General features: G+C 39.9%; 1 protein-coding gene across 1 annotated transcript; it reads right to left on the bottom strand.

Annotated features, from left to right (window-relative positions):
- Window positions 1–172: 172 nt before the first annotated feature.
- LOC119792750 (transmembrane protein 229b-like) lies at window positions 173–6,416 on the bottom strand. The gene is made up of 2 exons (XM_038299512.1): window positions 6,374–6,416; window positions 173–844 (listed from the first exon to the last, which is right to left on the bottom strand). The coding sequence occupies exons 1-2, from the start codon at window positions 6,414–6,416 to the stop codon at window positions 294–296; spliced, it is 594 nt and encodes a 197-aa protein (XP_038155440.1). The 3' UTR covers window positions 173–293.
- Window positions 6,417–18,049: the final 11,633 nt, after the last annotated feature.

Genomic DNA, 18,049 nt, shown 5'->3' with positions numbered 1-18,049 from the left:
TACATCTATAAACCTACTTGGCAATCAACTTGATTCTGGTTCTAATTCTGATTAAAAAAAATGAAAAGGTTGCATTTTTGCTCAAGAGGACCTGATAAAAAAACCCCCACCCAACCACTAAATAAACCTCCCACACATTACATATTTTGCACCATTAAGACAAAATGCATCATGAAGGAGCAGGAAAATACATATTTTTATTATTGCACCATTTAGAATTTAGAATACAGTTAACGTAGAATAGTGCAAAAATTACATCCAATGTAATGTGATTTTGGAAGATAATCATGCAATCAGTTGTTTTTCAGTCTTATCCTCAGTGTATTCCTGATTACATGCTGCTCTGCTATAAATGCTGCAACAGCCCAGGCCAGTCCATACTCCAGAGTCACCAGTCCACCCAGATTGTACCGATGGGTTGAGTAATCCCAGGGACAGGCCCCTAGAAGACTCAGCCCCACCCCCCAGCTGAATTCCCATGTGTAAATGAATAAAGTATAAGCTGTCAGTCGCACAGGAAGTGAGAAGTGCTGGGCCAGGAGCCGGGTCCTCAGGCCTTCCATGAAAAAGATTGCAGTGGCGTACATGGGCAGTGCCCACAGGCTGCTGTGTCCCGTCAGCCTCCTGTCCCGGGTGCTGCACCAATCATACACAGCTGTGAAGGCCACCTCACAGAGGCAGCCGTGCAGAGCGTACACATACAGACGAAATACGGCTGAGAGCGGGTAAAAGGAGGTGTTGTCATCAGGCTCTGCTGAGGACTCATCTCCAACTATCCCTGCAACACATATAAGCACATGATGTGGTGTCAGAGGAACAGCATAGCATGCTGAATCAGAATAACCTTAGAGGAACAGGAATAATAAAATAAATAAAGCTAGAAAAGATTTTAAAAAGTTTAGGTGTTAGTTATGGAATAAGTTAGATGAGGAATAACAAATATCAAAATGGTAGAGGTCTTACGAAGGCAAAATAAATCCTTATTTCTTGAAAGTTACAAAGTTATACCATCAGTTTTACTGAACAATTTCTGTCATGTTTAGTTGCATAAGGTAAGAAAACTGTAGATATGTTTGCTTTTGCTATGTTAGGATTGTAAAATAGGGTTGGGCATTATTAGTACCCGTTTATTGCAGGTACTAATAAAGGTTCTCCCTCTCCAAAGTCTAGGGATTTACATAGACATATACCACTACCTCATACCTTTACTGGATTGCTTAAACACATTTCTTTTGTCATTTTCAGCAATTCTGCTGTAATTTGCATCTGCTTTATGAATCACTGTCCTATCTTTGCCAAGCTTCAGTTATCAGATAGCCACACATTGGACTCCAGAATTCCAAAGTCAAATGATTGAATCCACGGTGACATGGCTGAATGTGCAAATTATCTTTTTTTGCAGATATCCTCTACTTAATTTGTTTAAAAATTTACAAACATTTTCCTGCTTCCATATCATCTGTATTTTATTAAGAGAAAAATAATTTCTTCTTACTACCCTTCCTAAGAGGTCAAAATTGTTACTTCTTTTTCAAATTAGACTGTCATAATCTTTGAAATGTGTTTATTTAATTAAGCCCAGAAGAATCCCAGACTACATTCTCTGTTTCAGTTTTATTTTTCCGTTGCACAATCTAATCTTGGAATCCTGGAATACCAATCCCTAATAACATTAGCTGCTGTTTTGGAAGCTTTAACCTTAGAAAAGTAATTGTCACTGTGGAATTATGTGCACCCAAATGTCTGGAAGATGCATTATATTGGACACCAGTGGCTTCCCTAAATTTACAGCTGGTGTTTTTCCATTCTGGCATTGTATACACCAAAGATGGCAAACTAACAAAGCTTTTGTTTTAATAGAGATAGAAAAACCACATCAGGTTTGTCTGTTTGGCAGCACATGACTGCCTGCTCTCTTAAATCAAAATGAAGCAATATCCATTCCAGTTCGGCTCCGTCTTTGATAAATAATGAGGAATAATTAGGAGTCCGTTGAGTGCTTTTCTACACTTGAGATTAGTTTTAAAGAAACTCCTTTTACCATGCCTGTATTTACAAAACCTTTACACACATTGACCAGTTATGTTAAACCATAACTACCTATTGCCAAAGAATGTATAACTCTTGTTCAAATTCATTAATTTTTATGACGGTTGTCTCAGTTTCAAAATGAATGTAAAAAATATTCTAAATTGTAAATAAAAAATCCCTGATAGGACTTCAACGAAGCCATAAAACTGTCAGAAGGTGTGCCCAATAGGTGATAATAGCATAAGCAGTTTAATGTTTAATATTTTTCACCCAGCAATAAGTGTATCTAAGAATGAAGGCACACCTAAACAGGATTGATGGGTTCTGAGATAGCCTGAAGGGATTCAATTTGTTCCTCTGGTGCACAGGCATTATGAATGAAATCTCTACCAATTGTCTGGGTGTTGGTTTGTTGGCAAGAGTTTTTTTGTTGTTGTAAATAACACGTTCTACTTAAACCAAGGGTGTAACTTTGTGATAAAAGTTGGTGAGGACGCTCTAAGGATAGTGGCTGATGGACCTACAGCTACTCAACCCAAACGCTTTCAATAGGGCTTATATTATCCAAAAATGAGCTAAAACATATTTTTATTGAATGCTTTCCTATTGTTGGCAACACAAGAGAACCATAATAAACTGATATTTATAGTTATAGACAGATGCCTGCCATTAGTACATTATTTATAAAGGGCTCAAAAACATTAATGTATAAAATATGACCAATAACAGCCAATATCCAATGCCAAGATCAATATATCATGCATCCCTATTTTGGACTCAACTTCAATTCCATCCATCCATGCATGGCTTCCCTTTAAGCTGCATCAGTGATTATTCTCCTTCACAAGCTGCAAAATCAAAATTAGGAATCTGTCCCAAATGTTGTTGACAGCCAAAGTCTATATGTTGAACCTTATATTTCAAAATCACTTATACACTGATTTTTGTTATTTTTGCTTTACTTCTTGTAGGTTTCTTATTTTAAATCTGTGTCCTGTGAGTCTGGTTGTCTCAGGGTTTGCTGTCACAGCTATTTCTGAGTGTTGATATGTTGAATTTTATTATAGCATTGCGTATTTTTTCTTGTAAACTTGGAGATATGTTTTATTGCATGTTGCATATCCCATTAAACCTGTTTCACCTCTAAATCTGCAGCTGTGCCTAATTGTGTCTCTGCTCTGAATAAAAACATATTTATGAACCCGTGTACCAATATAATGATGACAAAGAAAATAATTTTCAAGATATCTAGAAACTCTGCAGTCCGATTCTCTGTTCAATAAGAAAACAACAGATATGGGTTCATTTTAATCTTTAACTCTGAGTAATGGTCCTCTGAGAAGCCCAGCTTTTTTAACTCATATAAATATACACTCAGCCATTTTTAGCAGAAAAAGCTCAGTATGTCTAATGAACAGATTTTTCGGTGGCATCTCTAATTTTTTTAATCAACCCGTCTCCTAAATTTAGCTGTGAATGGTGACTCCAAAATAATATTATGTCCCAAAGCAACAGATCAGATGATGTTACACCAAGAGGTGGGTCTCGAGAGGGTGAGGAAAAAAACGGACTCAGAATGCTCTGAACACAGACAGCTGCACCTAACTCCAGTTACTGTTGGCTAAAGTAAATCAGCAAAAGGGGGAAAAAAAACGGAAATTATTGATGGGGACATATCCCCTCCATGCCAAAGTTGGTGGGGACATGTCCACACCAGTCCTTCAGAAAGATACGCCAGTGACTTAAACTATTGTTGTTTAAGTGTGGATTGACTTTTTTAGTGTCAATAAATAAAACCAAAATCAAGAACTAAGGGCAAACGTTTCAATTTACTCTAGATTTTTTTTTTTATATATAAATTTCCAGCTCAGGGCAGAAACACCAATGGTTAAATATGGGAGTTATGTCCCCCTGATGGCAGCTGCACCTAGGAACTTGAACCCCAAACAAGGTCACCTCCTGCTCCTACCTCATGAGTCTATGTGTTACATCAGGTGGATGCTTAGCTGTCCGTGTCAGAAACTGACACGCCATCCATGCCCTGACCTTTATGCATCTTGCCTCTATGCCCCAGGATTACAGATAGTTCTCCTCTATCAGTCTGTCTCCAAGATGTGTCCTTGTACTGTGTATTTTTAAAGACACAAAGGCTGTCCTGATTAGATGACCTCCGTACAGACAGTGACTTCCACCATGTGAGGGAAGGCCTTCTACTCTGTCTAATCTGGCTAACAGAGTAACAATGCACATGATTTATAAAGAATAAAGCTAACAATTATTTATATCACTTTAGCCTTTTATAAACAGGAAGCCACTTGTTGTACTGACAGGTGCCCTGTGTTTACACTTTTGTTGTGTCCCAATTCAGTGGGTGCATCCTTCAAAGGACCTGGCCCACATAGACCGGCTCTATAAAAGACCTGACAAAAAACGGAGCCCAGAAGTGATCACCTGTGAATTGGGACTGTCTTTGCATGATTTGATTTGCAAACAGGTAAATTGGATTAGATTGAGATCCAACTGCTCCCATGTAGAATATTTTAAACAGCTATATTGCCCTGATGTATTGTAAAATCCACACCAGATTTTTAGTGCATTTTTGTGGCCGGCTATTCATCACAGTTGTAAGGTAAAATGATGACCTCACTTCAATCCTATCCACTTAGAAAAAAGGCAAAATCTTGAACCAAATACATCAAATTGGAGCTCCTAGCTTCTGCTCCACTTCCTATTTCTTTACCTTTGGCAGAGTCAACATTAGGAACGCTATGATGGTTAACAAAGGTACTCTGGACTACTGTAACAAATACACACAGTGTTTAGCGTTCAGGACATTATTATGCAATGGAAATTCACATGCAAGATGTTACTCAAATTGGGACGACAATCTTAAAAAAAAAAAAAACGACTACAATAAAATTGTCTTCTGTCCAGCCATATACATTTTTTCCAAACAATCTATTCTCTTAGTTTTGTAGCATTTCTCTTAGCTGCACTGATTCCATTACATTTATGTGGTTGCTATATTTTTTGTCCTATCAGATTTCAGACTTAGTGTGTTGCTATGACAATCAAATCTGCCCAGGGCCTTCAGAATCAGCTGTGCTGGCTGATGTTACCTTAACTATCTAGAGGGCCCACCTGAGTGCCACCCTTTTCTGTCCTCTGATTGGTCAACTAGAGCAAAATGTTTACAGACAATTTAAGCTTGTGACAATCTGCTAATATTTTGTAGATGTAACTTGGCATGCAATTTGGTGTTTAATCAGTTGATTAAAATAGGACATATAAGTACATTTGCAAAGTGCTATAGCTGCAACTATAAAACACAACACAAGTCTTCCAAGCACAAAAAAAAAAAGATTTTATCTGGAAGGCTTTTATTTTAACCTGAAGCAGTCTGAATTTATTTTGATTTTCTTACTGACTGTTTTTATTCCCTGAATGGTCTTGGCTACATCTATAAATTCTGAGCTCCTTAACTCTGACACTCTCATCTTGTGATCTTGCATCTTCAAATAAGCTTTTACTTTCCACTCTCAGAGTTTGGGTTATGACAGAAGTAGGTACAACTTTTGTGGTCACAACTCCCAGCTTGTGGAGTTCTCTTTCTCTAAGACATATCCAGTCATCTTCACCTAAATCATTGGTTAAAACGTAATTATATAATATATCATATGGATTTTTATATGTGAAAATCTCTTGTCTTATTTAGTGTCTTTTCTGAATATTTTTAGGCTCTTGTCTTGTTTTCTTTATGTAAACCCTTTTGTTATAGTGGTTTAAAGAAGTGCTATTCAAATAAAATGTTATTATGATTATTTTTAAGTCCCTCAACCTCTGAGAGGAACTGTAGTAACAAATGTTGTACGACTCTTAAAGCAATATATTACTTAAAGCCTTTGCTGTTATCAAAGGAAAGGTAAGGTGTGTAACACATTGGATCTAGGAACATGATAAGGTTTTATTAATATCTTTTCTGTTGAACTTTATTCCATGGATAATGCTCCCCTTTTGTCCTCCGCTGACAGGACACAAAACTTGGGACACTTAATATGGATTAAGAGGCTAATAGCCCTGCTTAACTAATTCAAGACATAGCTAATCTTCAACAAGCTGTCACTTTGTTCAAACAAACTGTTTAAATTACCAGCACAATGACTTCCACTTTGTATGAGCTTTCCTAAAACATCGATAAATTAAAACTTCAATATTGAAATCATCTCTTGACGTCATTATTGAGTACGATGCAAGTAAAAAAAGTTGAGAAATCCAATTTGATCCAGAAAAATCCAGTCCTTAAAGCAAAATTTGAAATACCTTTAAAAGCAATAATTCTCACCTCGATCACTTCTCCCTCCCACAGCTACTTTTCTGTCCTTCATCCTTGGCTGGTGCATAGATCTTTGCGCCTTTATAATCCCTCTGCTTCCCTCTGTGTGTGCACGTGCGTGTGAGTGTAAATTCTAGGCTAAACATTAAGCTGGTCCATGTTATCAGACACTGATGTCTCTGTCGCCGGGTTGAGCTGTGAACAGAGGAAGTTAACTGGGAGCCACACCTGGACCAACCTCAGGAAAAATTGTGTGTGTGGATATCACCAAGCGTCATTATTGATCCCTTGAAGGCTGAATGAATGCTCGCTTTTAAGCATAGAGCAAAAGTTTAAACATGTTTATCGATGTGTTCTCAAATACAAACTTGACTGCGTCTACATCACAACATCACAGTTAATTTTTGTCTTTTTTCATATACTGCACTTTGAATTGTCTTCCCACTGATATGTGCCATATAAATAAACTTGCCTTGCCTTTAAAAAATGCTTATCAATATAATTTAATCAGATAATCCCTTATATATTTACCTCATTATTATGTAAATTAAATTAAAATCACAATGCTTTCTTATATAACACACATTGAAAATGATTGACATTAAACGTATTGTGGAGATAACAAACAAGTTAATTTACAATATTATCAAGTTTTAATCAAATAGAAAATTAAGGTGAAATAGAAAAGGTGTTTTTTTAAAAAGTAACTACACCAACCCTCCCCTACCTTTTTTTTAAATCCAATAAATAGATATGTGGAGCAATTTTGTCCAACACTAATGCTTATATAACATTTTTCCAGTTTTGACTATGCTTCAGCTTTTGGAAAAAGTCTTAATTTAGCTGCCCTAAGATTTAATGGTTAAATAATTTCAAGTCTATTCTGCATAGCCAGAAACAAACATGGAAAAGCAGTTTTTAGTGTCTAATGCTCCAATAATCTGGAGCAAAATCACAGAAAACTGTCAATGTGCTGAAACATTAAATTGCTTTTAAATGGAGATTTATTGAGAGTTACCTTTGACTATTCTATATAAACATAATTAGTTTGTTTCTGGAGTCCAACTTTATTTCTATTTCATTATCAAACATTTTATTATTCATTTTATAACCACCTTATCATGCTGATTATTCATTTTTATTCTCTTTGATTATTAATATTTAATAATGATTATACCGTTATGCTGGTGCAGAGTAACTGAGTTGCATTGCTACTGAAATGTGCCATAAAAATAAACTTGCCTTGTCTCATTCACTACAAGGTGGCTTTGAAGCACACTAAATTATAATCCATAAAACCATGTGCCATGTGTCATATATAGATTTTTGCTGACGTTTTTGTCGTAATACATTCAACTATTAAATATAAACTTATATGAACTTTGATCTTATTTCTCTCAAAGGACATTATTCCAGAAGCCTTGTGGGTCATTCATATCCAAAATGAAAAAGCTACGTCATGTTACCATATTTTTTATTTTTTTTTCAGAGATATGAGGCCTAACCTTCAATCTATCCAAACAAACCTGTCCTATCATTTTATCATGCTTTTAAAGGGCCATTTGGTTCTGTGATTAAAGCTCTTCTTTTATATCACTGAACATGTTTTGAGCCAAACTTGGGGTAAATCTTTGTGGTGCTTTGACTCCTGGACAAACAAACTTGTTAAGGAGGGGTAGAGGTTGGTTGAGGACCCAAATGCAGGGATGAGGGAGGCAGAGATGACTTCTTACAGGATTAATGAAATCGAAAAAGCAAAAGAAACAAAACACAGGAAAACAAAAACCAGGAGACATGGGAGCTAGGGAAAAGGAGAAAGGCACAAAGGGAAAAAAGAGATTAGCTCAAAAAAAGCAACACCGCTTAAATCTAAAGCACACAATGAAAAATAAACCAAAGATCAACAAAACAGAATGACATAGATAACTGAAAACTTAAAACTCAAGGTCCAAACTGGGAGAACCATAACAAAACCTCTTTAAATATTTTCTATTTATGACAAAATTTACTTCGGTACATAAAATATGCACTTCAAAATGTTTGGATCTTACTTTTTAACCCTTTTCTCATGTAAATGGCATCAGTTCTTCTCCAAGCCCATTGTTGTTATCTTTTTAACTTTGCAGTGTTTTAACACACATTTGTATCCTTCAAAGCAACACATTTCAAAGCTTCTGCTTTTGCAGGATAGTTTTGCTTAAGGTAGATTAGTTTACTATGTGCCTTTGATTTACACAAGTCCCTGTATGGTATACAACATACAGCAAGGTGGAACATGTTAGACACCCACACACACACCCACACACAATAAAAAAAAATTTGTCTAGGATCTTTTCTGGAAGCTAAGAGGAAACTACTTTTTTTCCCCCAAAATGGAGAGGAGGATAAAGATTTGAAGAGGCTTCTGCTCTGATATATTTTGTAAAGAAAGCTCCATGCTATGGTAGAAGAAGGGCCTATAATTATTCAGTTCAACTGTAGTAAAAGCTGTCTTTCAATAATAAAGATTACGGGCAGGTTGGAGCAGAAACATGTCATGGAGCACATGAAAATAACATGCAGTGTAACAAGGCAACAAAGAGGGTAATGGAAAAAGAAGAATTTCACAGAAGAATCCAGCAGCGAAAAGAGGGAATATAAAGTTTATATACTGAAGCCAGGTTGGAGATTGACAAATGAATCAGATGAGCCTCTTAGAGGAAGTGTGGAGCAGTTGAGAAAGAAGAAAGATTGTTCAGCTGTGGGACGGAAGCCATTTAAGTCAGAAAGCTGAAATTGAACACATATAAATATAAATCAAGGGGAGAAAAAAACAGTCAGATATCCATGGGCAGTAGCACTGCAAATATATATGTTTATTTGTATGTGTATATATATACAGTATATATATATATATATATATATATATATATATATATATATATATATATATATATATATATATATATATATATATATATATATATATATATCTATATATATCTATATCTATATCTATATATATATATATATATATATATATATATATATATATATATATATATATATATATATATATATATATATATATATATATATATATATATATATATATATATATATATATATATATATATATATATATATACTTATATATATATATATAAGTATAAAGCCTTCTCTGGACCCTTGCGGCCTGCTAATTTACATGATCTCATTGAGCACAACGTATGGAAGTCAACACACCATCTCATGTCTGATCTAACAAGCCAAAACAACTCTGGTTACATTTGATAAACACGCTGCAGCAGTAGTAAAGGGGGGCGTACGCTTTACGATTTTGTGCTGATTCTCCAGTCGTGCGAGATTTTTTTCAATTTGGCCAAGTTTTAGCCTCATTGTGTGTCCTGCATCGTGTAGTACACAGGGTGTAATGATGGGCGATTAGCCTCTCACTACCACCTCCTGATCAGGAATTCTAAGGTCGGGAGAAAATCAAACATGTTTGAAATTCAGTCGGCTCTCGAGAGGTGTTTGCAAATCCTGCTGTTGTAGCAGAGCTACGAGCATCTATGGGTTGATTTACTGGAACCTCATGCACAGACAAACAAGGGAGTTCTTCTTCTTCCAGATTGAAGAACCAGCTCCATCTCTTGGCAATGAGCCTGACGTGTGGTTTCTGGACGAACAGTATGAGCAGGTAGATCGCATCATAGCGTTGGTCCGTACAGTGTACGAACATCGTGAGCTGTGAACTTTTAAACCCTGCATTTCCGTCGTACAATTTTAGCTGTAGCTGAGTACAACAATTTAAAATATTGTACAGTGTATGTCCAGCTTCAGGGGGATTCAGGCTGACATAAGAGCCAACAATTAAGCATACTTCCTCCACACTGGCTCCCTTCCATTTTACCCTCCATTATTTATTTTCCTGATTTCTGTCCCACTCGTAACATCATCAATGCTAACCCAGTGTGATAGTGTCACCAGGCACGCAGCGGTGGGGGGGCAGAAGCCATGCAGTTTTCCTGCAGTGGGTCATACCCTCCCTCCTTTTTTTTCTAATTGCAAGGAAGCCAAATGGCTAATGGCTTTGCCAAAAAGCTTACTGGATAAGAAGTGAAACGTCTTCAAACTTGGAAACAAAGTACAGTGATTTTTTATTTATTTATTTTTTTGAACCAAATGGCTATTGTTAGTGGGTCAACCCATGTTTGAAAATTCCTTTTTAACCAACTAGTTTCAGTGGGAAAGAGGAAGAAGCCGGCATGAGACAGTTGCTTTGTCCTCAAAGCATCTTTGGGGACAGGGGCACATCCCAATGTATGAGTGTCTTGTGATGCTGTCTTGAGTGGAGGGGGATTTGAACTTAAAGATTGGTGATTGAGAGCTAATTGCAGAGCAAAATGTTCTCCCCTACTCCAATGAACATGGTTACTATAAAACATGGATATTGGTTCTTAATGTCTAAAATTATTAACATGGTCCAACACTGGATAAGCCCAAGCCTCCTCCGGACCCTGCAAAGACAGGTGGGTTTGGAAAATCAATGGACTCCATCAAACAATAAAACCACTTTATTTTTTTCTCTGTATATTTATATCCTTTGCTTTCGTTCCTAGATATAATATCAGAGAAGTTGAATGGTCTCTATGAAAGATGCCTCTAGACAAACATGCCATAAAAGTGGCTGTATGGCTCTGCTATAACAGTTTAGCTCTTATAGTGCACACAAATAGACCATAATTTCCCTGAGAGCAGATGTTACCTCTAGTGGTGCCTGTCTTGGGTCTTGTGTGTTTATTTTGTGAGTCCTGTCATAAAGCAGGCTGTTCAGGCACAGATCTGTGGATCAGAGTCCAGCGATTGTAGCAAACACACCTTTAGGCCCATGGTTCGGGGTCTGAACCACTGACAGGAAGTCAGGGACCATAAAGTTACTGAGCTGACAACGATCACACAGGAGAGCCTCTGTGTGAGGCTGGTTGTTATAGATTGTATACCGTACAAAAAGAGTTTAGTTAGGGAAATTTGAAAACTGTTTTGTTGTGTGTCACAGAGACCTTATAAGAATTAAATAGTTGGGCTCCAACTAAGGTGTGTAATGGCTGGTGAATGGGTGATAAATATTGGTGAAAATTCTATTTAGTGCGGAACTACAGTATATTTGGCAGCTCCTGTTCAATGTAACATCACTATTAGTAGTACACATACATGAGGGGCAATAAAAAAGGTAAAAATATATCCCAAAGAGGAACTGAATCAGTTATGTTGATTAAAGAGGAAGTATTGTTTGTTCTGGACTACAAAAAACAGACCCAAAGGATCTTTATCAGACTGAACAATTATGTAAATCTAACTTTAGGACTGATGCGGCCTTGTTTTTGTACAGTTTTAAAGCATTTTCAAATTTTTATTAACCTCTATGATAAAAAAAGCTTCTATTTTTATAAATGCAGTAAAATCGACAAAAGAAATCTCCCTGATCTTTTAAGTCTAATAAAATGACTTGACATTGATGTTGTGTCACTGGGTCACATAACATTAAATGTATTGATGGTCCTTAAGCGAAGCAGTGTGTATCGAAAGAGTGTGGAAGCAGAGATCGGAGGGGACTCGTTAGGGTGTTGTTTGTTTGATTAATTGATTGACATTATTGATCCCACAGTGGAGAAATTTAATCATTACACCAGCTCAAATAGTCAAAGAATAAGAATATGTCAAAGGAAGAAAAAGGTGCATGAAAATATGAGTATATACAGTATATACAGTGCGTCCACATATAACAGCTTTCTTAAGCAGGGGCCTGCTCACTCCAAAGGACCTCCTCACGAGGTGGAGGCGGCTCTGACCCTTCTTATACAGGGCGTGTTATGAGTCCAGTAAAGTTTGTTATTGACGTGAACAGCCAGGTATTTGAAACTCTAAACCATTTCTATGTCCTGCCCCTGGATGTTCACGGGGGAGTGAGGCGGGGGTCTTCTCCTGAAAGCGATCACTAGCTTTGGTCTTAATGGTGCAAAAACACAGGTTGTTCTTCTCACACCAGTCCACAAAATTTATGATGACCGATCCATACTCAAGCTCGTTCCCCTCAAAAACACAGCCTACAATGGCCGAGTCATCTCAGAACTTCTGGAGATGGCAGCTGTACCTGTTGTAGGTGAAGTCTGAGGTGTAAAGGGTGAAGAGGAACGGATACAGATCGGTGCCCTGGGGGGCCCTGATTCTGCAGACTGCTCCCTCTGACTGACAGAAGTGCAGACGCACGTACTGAGGGCATTCGGTGCCAAAGAACATGACTCTTACTGCTCTCTCGGTGGTCTCCGGGTGGGTGAGCGCCTGCTGCAGAAGCTAGTTGATGGCATCCTCCCCTCCGATGTCACATCAGAAAGAAAACTTCAGCAGGTCCAGGGTGGGGCTCACCTTGGTGCACAGGTGGGCTAGGATGATGCACTCCATCTCCATCATCGTCTTCATTATGGGGGAGGTCAGGGTGACAGGTCTAAAGTAGGTGGGTACCTTGGTGTGCAGCGTTTTCGGTAACGGTACCACACAGGGGGTCTTCAATAGATTAGGGACAACCCCAAGGCTGAGGCTCAGGTTGTAGATGTAGCTTATCAGCACAGTTCTTAGTAGCCTTGTAGGAATCACGTCCAGTCCAGAGACTTTCCTCTGTTTAAGTCTCTTCAGCTTACCTCTCACCTGCATCAAAGTGACCTTGAGGGGGGAGGCAGTCATGGCAGAGGGTGTGAGTGGGTCGCGGTTGGTGAGAGTGGCGATGAGGGGGAGGGTAGGTCTCTTATGGCCTGGGGTTTGAGAGTTGAGAGTTGAGGACAGGGAGGGGGCTTGACCCCTTGCTCACACTGGCTCCGGTGCAGTTACCGAGCCAGCGGAGACCGCAACTCCCGCACACCCCCTCTCACACCGCCCTTTTGACTACGGTGTGGTGCGGCTCTGCGGCTCCGGCAACAGGTCCGGAGATTTAACAGAAGTTCACTTGAGTTCACGTAACTTCACGCGATAACACAGCCCAAATAAAGGATTTTTGCGAGAGCTTGTTGCGGAGGGCTCCGGCACGCCGCAAGGATAGCTTTCTTGCGGAATTTTCTGCAGCGCCGGAGTGTTTTGGTAACCGCAGCCGGACAGCTCAGCAGCCGGTGAGAGAGGTTTACGTCTTTTTAATGACTTGGAATCACTGCGGCGCCGCACCCACCGCACCGCAACACCGTTCCAAATACTGCCATGGCCATAGGTGTATAAAATCAAGCACTTAGGCATAAAGACTATTGTTACAAATATTTGTGAAGGAATGGGTAGCTCTCAGGGGCTAAGTGCATTTCAGCATGAAACAGAATAACTAAAAAAGAAGAAATGAAATAGAATGTTTTAAATAATAGTGGGACAATAGTTCTCCCACAAATTTCAAAAACTGATAAGGTCACAGAAAATGAAATACAATAATTACAGCAAATAATTACAAAAGCAGCAGAGTAAACATACTTCACACAAAGCCTTTTGCTTTTATCTTGCTCAAACCAATACAATCATAATGTTAATTAAAATGTACAGTCTTTTTTGTCTTTAATTCATTTTAGGTTAGATATAAATACTTTTGAAACTGGTTAAAACACAGTGGATTAGAATTGGGTGTACTGTGCTTCTTTTTTTATGAATAAACATTTATACATGTACATTTAGTGTTTCATAAGTCCTTCTCTGGCAAAGATATGAGAGCTTACCTGATGTGTTTCTCAGGTTCTGTTTGGAGTTTGGGATGTGACATCATGTTATGACAAGTCCTCACACAACCAGCCTATTTTAATCGTTCTCGTTCCTAATCACGCTATATCACTTTTCCTCTCAACATGGGATCTATGCACATCATTGTCTTCACCATCTGAGCTTATTATTTTATTGGAACTGCTGGTGAGTAGTAAACTATGAGAATTTAATGTACATTTTGTGGATGCATATGTCTATTTTTTTTCTAGATTGTGACAATAGTAACTCAGATGGGCTGCATTCATTTAAGAGGGGTGGTTGAATTGTAGAAGACTTGGAATGATATGAGCTAAACATGAATTGTGATGTGAATGTGTGCAGAAAATGAAAAAATTATTTGCAGGGCCTTCTTTAATAATGTTGTAAAACTTTTCAAAGCATATTCCTTGCAAAACATACATGATAATTTACAGTCTACAGACAAATTAGATTTTGGTCTTTATCTGCATTGGTCTTCAAGGTCTCTAAATTTAACATAGAGAGGCACTTAAAGCCTTGAAGCTTGTCTCTTCATCTCTCATCTCTTCACCTCTCATTACCACTAGTAAGACATACTGGCGCCCATATAACTACTCATTTTAAATGTGATTGATGGTATCTAATGCTATCAAACCATGAATGTTATGTATTCTGGAGCTGCTAAGAAAACCAGACACACTAAAGTTTTGTGTAAACACAAGCTACAGTTCTCCACATGTCTCTGTGCCTCAGATTTCCCCTTTTTAATGCAAATGCTTCCTCATATTTGTGTCAAAATGGGTCCAATCCCTAGCACACACAAACACGCATCAGGAGATAAATTTTGGGAATCAGGCAGAGAGGACGCTGGCGTTGGCTGTTCGCCGCTTCTCTGCAAATCCGTCAAAATCTGTCCTTTTCTGCAAAATCCATCCTACTGTACCGTATTCTGGGAACTCAGTTACTACAGTAAGAGACAGATTATTTTGTAGTACACACCGAATTTGTTGTGGTACCCTGGACTTACCTGTCACTACGCTGGACACTGCTTGCTAAGTGAATCGTCCTTTTCTCTGGGCTTCAAATCCCCCAATCCTGCTGCTTCCTTTTGTTTCCATCAAACTGGATTATTCCTACGGAGATGTCTAAGTGCTTCATGCCCTCCCTGGATTATCTCTGCACGTCGGCCTGTTAGCCCGTGGCAACTTGTTTGGGTTGGCTACGCTAACAGAGTTAGCCGGAGCAACTCTTCTGTTTACAGAGTCCTATCAGCACCATCAGTCTTCATAAATCTTCCAGTGCCTCCGCCTTCCAGCGGAGGTCTGTGAATGGAACACCACCTCTGTTGAAGCTGTGGATCATCCTTCTGGGTATGGCTTTTTTCCACCGCTGCTCACCTGGATCCTGGCTAACTGTTAGCACCGGCACACCATCACGCCACTTGTTGCCCATCGACACCACGATACAACCACTTCGGATTCTCAACATCAACAGAGCTCCATTGGATCTTCCACGTCGACCCAGTTACATCCACCGGGGATCCGGGCGCCGCCTTGTAATGTCCAAACGCGGTGACCACAGCTCCATCGCATCCTTCTGGTCGGCATCACGTCCTGTCGCGCAACAGGTACGTCACCATCTGCGTCATCTGAGCGCCGCTATGCCTACCTCAGATATGGCTGAGTTGGACCGGCGAACTGGAAGACCTGGAGTGGATTTCAGCGTTCTCCGCTCTCTGCATAAACTGGACTCAAATTCCCACATCACAATGGAACAGCTTAATGTGCAGTCACTGTCAAAGAAATCCGGATTCATCCACGATCACATTCTGGACAAAGAAATAGACATTCTCTGCCTCACAGAGACTTGGCAACAGCCCGGTGTCTACAGCTCCCTGAATGAGGCCTGCCCACAAGGGTACTCATACCTGGACAAAGCCCGCACAACTGGGCGGGGTGGGGGCCTTGCTGTTTTATTTCGCAGCTACTTTGCAGTGTCCCTCCTGTCTGTACCCGGTGCTTCCTCCTTTGAAAGCCTTGTTTTTAAATGCAATAATCCTTTCTCTGCTACAGTAGCTGTCATATATCGCCCCCCTAAACCACAACCAACTTTCATTTCTGACATTCATCAGTTCCTAATCTCTCTCTGCACAGCACACTCAAATATTCTTGTAATTGGTGATCTCAATATACACATGGACTCACACACTTCCCGTCTAGCTGCCGAATTCAAACAGGTTTTGGACTGTCTAAATCTTCAACAGCTGACAGATGGCCCCACCCACAGCAAAGGGCATACTCTGGACCTTGTTATAACTGACTCCCTTCCACTCACCAGCATCAACATATACGATGTTGGTGTCTCAGATCACCTGGCAGTTACATTTAGACTCCCAATAACCTTTTTCACCAAACCAAAACGCCATATCACTTTCAGAAACATCAAAAACATTGATTCCTCATCCTTCAGCTCACATCTTCAGCATCTTTCCCCCTCTCCACTCTCATCAGCCAGTGACTTAATGGACTTCTACAACACAAGCCTCAACTCCATCCTGGATACTCATGCTCCTGTAATAACCCGGACTGTCACATTCACACGTTCCGCTCCTTGGTTCACCAAAGAGCTAAGGCAAATGAAGAGGTCTGGCCGTGTCCTGGAGCGGGCATATAAAACATCTGGCCTGACGGTGCATAAATTGGCCTACCGGGAACATCGCAGAAATTATGCAACAGCCCTCTCCAAGGCCAGGTCCAATTACTACTCCTCGCTCATCAACAATAACCCAGGTAATTCCAGAAAACTCTTTTCCACAATCAGCCATATTCTCAAACCACAGGTCTCCTCATTCTACAACCACACAGATATAAACTGCAACCGGTTTCTGGACTTCTTCATATCAAAAATAGACAGCATCCGCTCTTCACTTTCACCTTCAAACAGCACCACTATTGATACCCCTGAGACATCTCCCACACAACTCCTATCACACTTCTCTCTGCCAACGCAGCAGGAGGTCGAGAACATCATCCGCAAATCTAAATCATCCACCTGCTCTTTAGATCCCCTCCCATCCCCTCTGCTCAAAACTCACCATCAATCCATTAGTCATCTCATAACCAAAATAATAGCCAGTTCGCTGGAAACGGGTACCGTCCCATCTACCCTTAAAACTGCCCTCATTAAACCCCTCCTAAAAAAAACCACCTTGGACCCTGAACCTCTGTCAAACTACAGACCCATTTCAAACCTCCCATTCATCTCCAAACTCCTAGAAAAAGTTGTTTCCACCCAGCTCCACAACCACCTTAAATGCAATAATCTGTATGAAAAATTCCAATCAGGTTTTCGCCCCTCCCACAGCACAGAAACAGCTCTCATCAGAGTCACCAGCGATCTGCTGATGGCCTCTGATTCCGGTTTCACGTCCCTCCTCATTCTTCTTGACCTGTCTGCTGCGTTTGACACAGTAGATCACCACATCCTCCTCCACCGCCTCCAGCATTTCATTGGTCTCTCTGGCACTGCCCTCCACTGGTTTCACTCCTACCTCACTGACAGGACCGAGTACGTGGCCCTGGGGGAGGCAAAATCCAGACCTCACACTGTCACCTGTGGGGTCCCCCAGGGCTCCGTGCTCGGCCCTACCCTGTTCACCATCTACATGCTCCCCCTTAGTTGTGTCGTCGGCAGGCATGGGGTCAACTTCCATTGCTATGCTGACGACACACAACTTTACATTAAAATGACTCCTCCCAGCTCCCCCGCCAACTCTGTCACCCGCCTCAGCTCCTGCCTGGAGGATATAAAGGCGTGGATGAGTCAAAACTTCCTGCAGCTTAATGCCTCAAAAACAGAGGCCATCCAAACTGGTACTCCTCATCAACTCCGTTCCTCTCCTCTCACCTCTGTTTCATTCTGTGGTCATACCATTCCCCTCTCTCCCTCTGTTACAAGCCTTGG

This window comes from Cyprinodon tularosa, unplaced genomic scaffold, assembly GCF_016077235.1.
Source record: "Cyprinodon tularosa strain WSP-4 unplaced genomic scaffold, ASM1607723v1 ctg43, whole genome shotgun sequence".
Lineage (NCBI taxonomy): Eukaryota > Metazoa > Chordata > Actinopteri > Cyprinodontiformes > Cyprinodontidae > Cyprinodon > Cyprinodon tularosa.
The sequence above is the reverse complement of the archived record's forward strand: the minus strand, read 5'-3'. Positions and strand labels throughout refer to the sequence as shown.